At 43.8% G+C, this 2,500-nt stretch overlaps 1 protein-coding gene across 1 annotated transcript in view; it reads right to left on the bottom strand.

Annotated features, from left to right (window-relative positions):
- LOC107556736 (rho GTPase-activating protein 40) overlaps window positions 1-2,500 on the bottom strand; it is a 16,772-nt gene that overhangs the window by 8,061 nt on the left and 6,211 nt on the right. The window contains exons 3-5 of the mRNA XM_016239926.1: window positions 2,171-2,391; window positions 964-1,024; window positions 117-268 (exon numbers count right to left, since the gene is read on the bottom strand). Coding sequence (XP_016095412.1) covers window positions 117-268; window positions 964-1,024; window positions 2,171-2,391 — 434 coding nt within the window. The remainder of the gene's footprint in view (window positions 1-116; window positions 269-963; window positions 1,025-2,170; window positions 2,392-2,500) is intronic.

Genomic DNA, 2,500 nt, shown 5'->3' with positions numbered 1-2,500 from the left:
TGCTATGGTGTGTTTCTGTAGACAGGCGGACAGTGAGTGTTGTTATGCAGTTGCTATGGTGTTTTTAGTGTGTTGCTATGGTGTGTAACTGTAGACAGGCAGACAATGAGTCTTACCGGCAGCGCTCCGTCGTCTCTCCTGCACTGGCTGCTGTTGTTCTGTGGTAGTTTGGCTTGTTTCAGTAAGACGGCTGCTTGTTCACAATACGCCACGTCTGTGATAAAGATCTCGTCCATCTGCAGCCCTTGAGTCTCCTGACTGCTGACAGCTACACACACACACACACACACACACACACACAAACGGCAGCAGTTGTGCATTCCATTGACAGCGGGAAGCGTTCACTATCTGATCCATTTGAATATGATTTCCATGTGAAAAGGCAGGAAATTGCATCTTGTGTTCAAAGGGCACGTGCTGCATTCACACGCACAGAGTTCATGTATAATCACTGCTCATCTCTCTGAATCTGAAGCATTTGAATGTTATTAAACACACATTCGCTCTTATATTAATAGATGTGACAGGTGAAGATCTGCAGCTGATAATATCCCTGAATAATGAACAGAATAATGAACTATTACGATCACGATGCTGTAGTGCATTGGTTCCCAATCCTGATCAAGGAGAATCCCCAACACTTCATATTTTAGATGTCTCCCTAATTAAACACACAAAGTGACTCTGCACAACCGCTAGAGCGTTGTGGTTGGTTACCAGGGTTCTTATTATGTTATTAGATAATCTTATTAGCTTCTCAGCCAATAGAACAGAGGCAGTGTGTGTGAGTGTGTGTACCTGTGCGTGTGTGTTTTGTCACACTCTCCATGTCTGCACAACCGCTAGAGCGTTGTGGTTGGTTACCAGGGTTCTTATTATGTTATTAGATAATCTTATTAGCTCCTCAGCCAATAGAACAGAGGCAGTGTGTGTGTGTGTGTGTGTGTGTGTGAGTGTGTGTACCTGATCGTTGTGTCTTTGTCACACTCTCCATGTTTCTGTCGTGTGTCTCAGCAACTGCTGACTGAATAGAAAACAATTAGTTAGACTCACACACACACACACACACACACACACACACACACACACACACACACACACACACGAGATGAACAGAACTCAAGGCTTTATTCAGATGCGCTGATATGATCTGACATGACGTGAGTGTGTATTGTGTGCTGTGGAGCACGAGCGCATACAGGCCTTTACAAATGCCACGACTGACTGTTCCTCCACACACTTACTGTCCTTCTGCCATTATACAACCAGAAACACGCGAACACTGTACTATTATTTCTGCTGATCAGCAAATCTGACACGTCAGCTGTGCATTTCATTATCAAAGAGGTCAAATCATAGTTTTATTATTTATTAAGATGGCCATTCACACAGAACACATTTGGATGCAGGTTCAGTGGAATGAAAATGAACACAAGGCCATGAGACATGTTTTTAAAAGCTGAAGAATCTTGAGCTCAGTGTTTTTAGAATGGCGTATAATGTGCGAGATGCTGTGAAAGACACAAGACACGACACGCAAAAATGCGTTATGTATGAACGGCCTTTAAAACGTCATTTTATTGATGTGTAAATGTGTGTTGATGTCAAGATGTTCTCACAGTACAATGAAGAAGATGCAAGAAAATCAGATTCCTAATGATATTCTAATTAACGCGACTTTTAAGTCACAGCTGTTATAAAGATCAAATAATGCAAAACTTTTAGAGGCCATTCACATAGAATGGCACCTTGTCTTTGAAAATGCGACATTTGGGCAGTGGAATTGGGAAAAAAAGTGCTGTCTTTGTCAAGTCACCTTTATTTCTATAGCGCTTTATACAACACAGATTGTCAAAGCAGCTTTACAGTGTCAAACAGGAAAAGCGTGTGCTGATAATGCAAGAGGACGATAGAAAACAGTCCGTTTATCAGTTAAAGTCAGTTCATTGCTGATTCAGTGATGTGATCGTCCAGCTCAGTTCAGAAGAGCGTGGACGCTGTGTCATGTGCGAGACACTGCAAAAGATGCGAGACTCGAGCACAATGGTCAAACCCGTCTGTCTCGCATGTTTACATTCATGCATTCTGTGTGAATGGCCCCTTAAATTGTTAGTGGGTCCAAAATCAAATATTATTATAAACACACACACACACACAGGTGTGCTGTTACCTGAGCAATGGGGGAGGCAAAGACGTCTCTGACGTGTCGCGCTGGCATTTTGTTCCTCTTGCGCAGCGAGCAGGTGTACGAGTCGATGCGTCTCTGAACCGCCGCTGCTTGAGTCTTAGTGAGAGTCGACAACAGGACGGCTTTATCGACGTCTTCTTCTTCACCTGTTACCAGCGGAGACAAACCAGCATCCTGCAGCCAGAGCTCCTCCTGCTCGCCGTCTGATACACACACACACACACACACAGACACACACACACACACACACACACACACACACACACACACACACACACACACACACACACACACACACACACACACAAACAC

This window comes from Sinocyclocheilus grahami, unplaced genomic scaffold (genome assembly GCF_001515645.1).
Source record: "Sinocyclocheilus grahami isolate Dianchi unplaced genomic scaffold, SAMN03320097.WGS_v1.1 scaffold577.1, whole genome shotgun sequence".
NCBI lineage: Eukaryota > Metazoa > Chordata > Actinopteri > Cypriniformes > Cyprinidae > Sinocyclocheilus > Sinocyclocheilus grahami.
The sequence above is the reverse complement of the archived record's forward strand: the minus strand, read 5'-3'. Positions and strand labels throughout refer to the sequence as shown.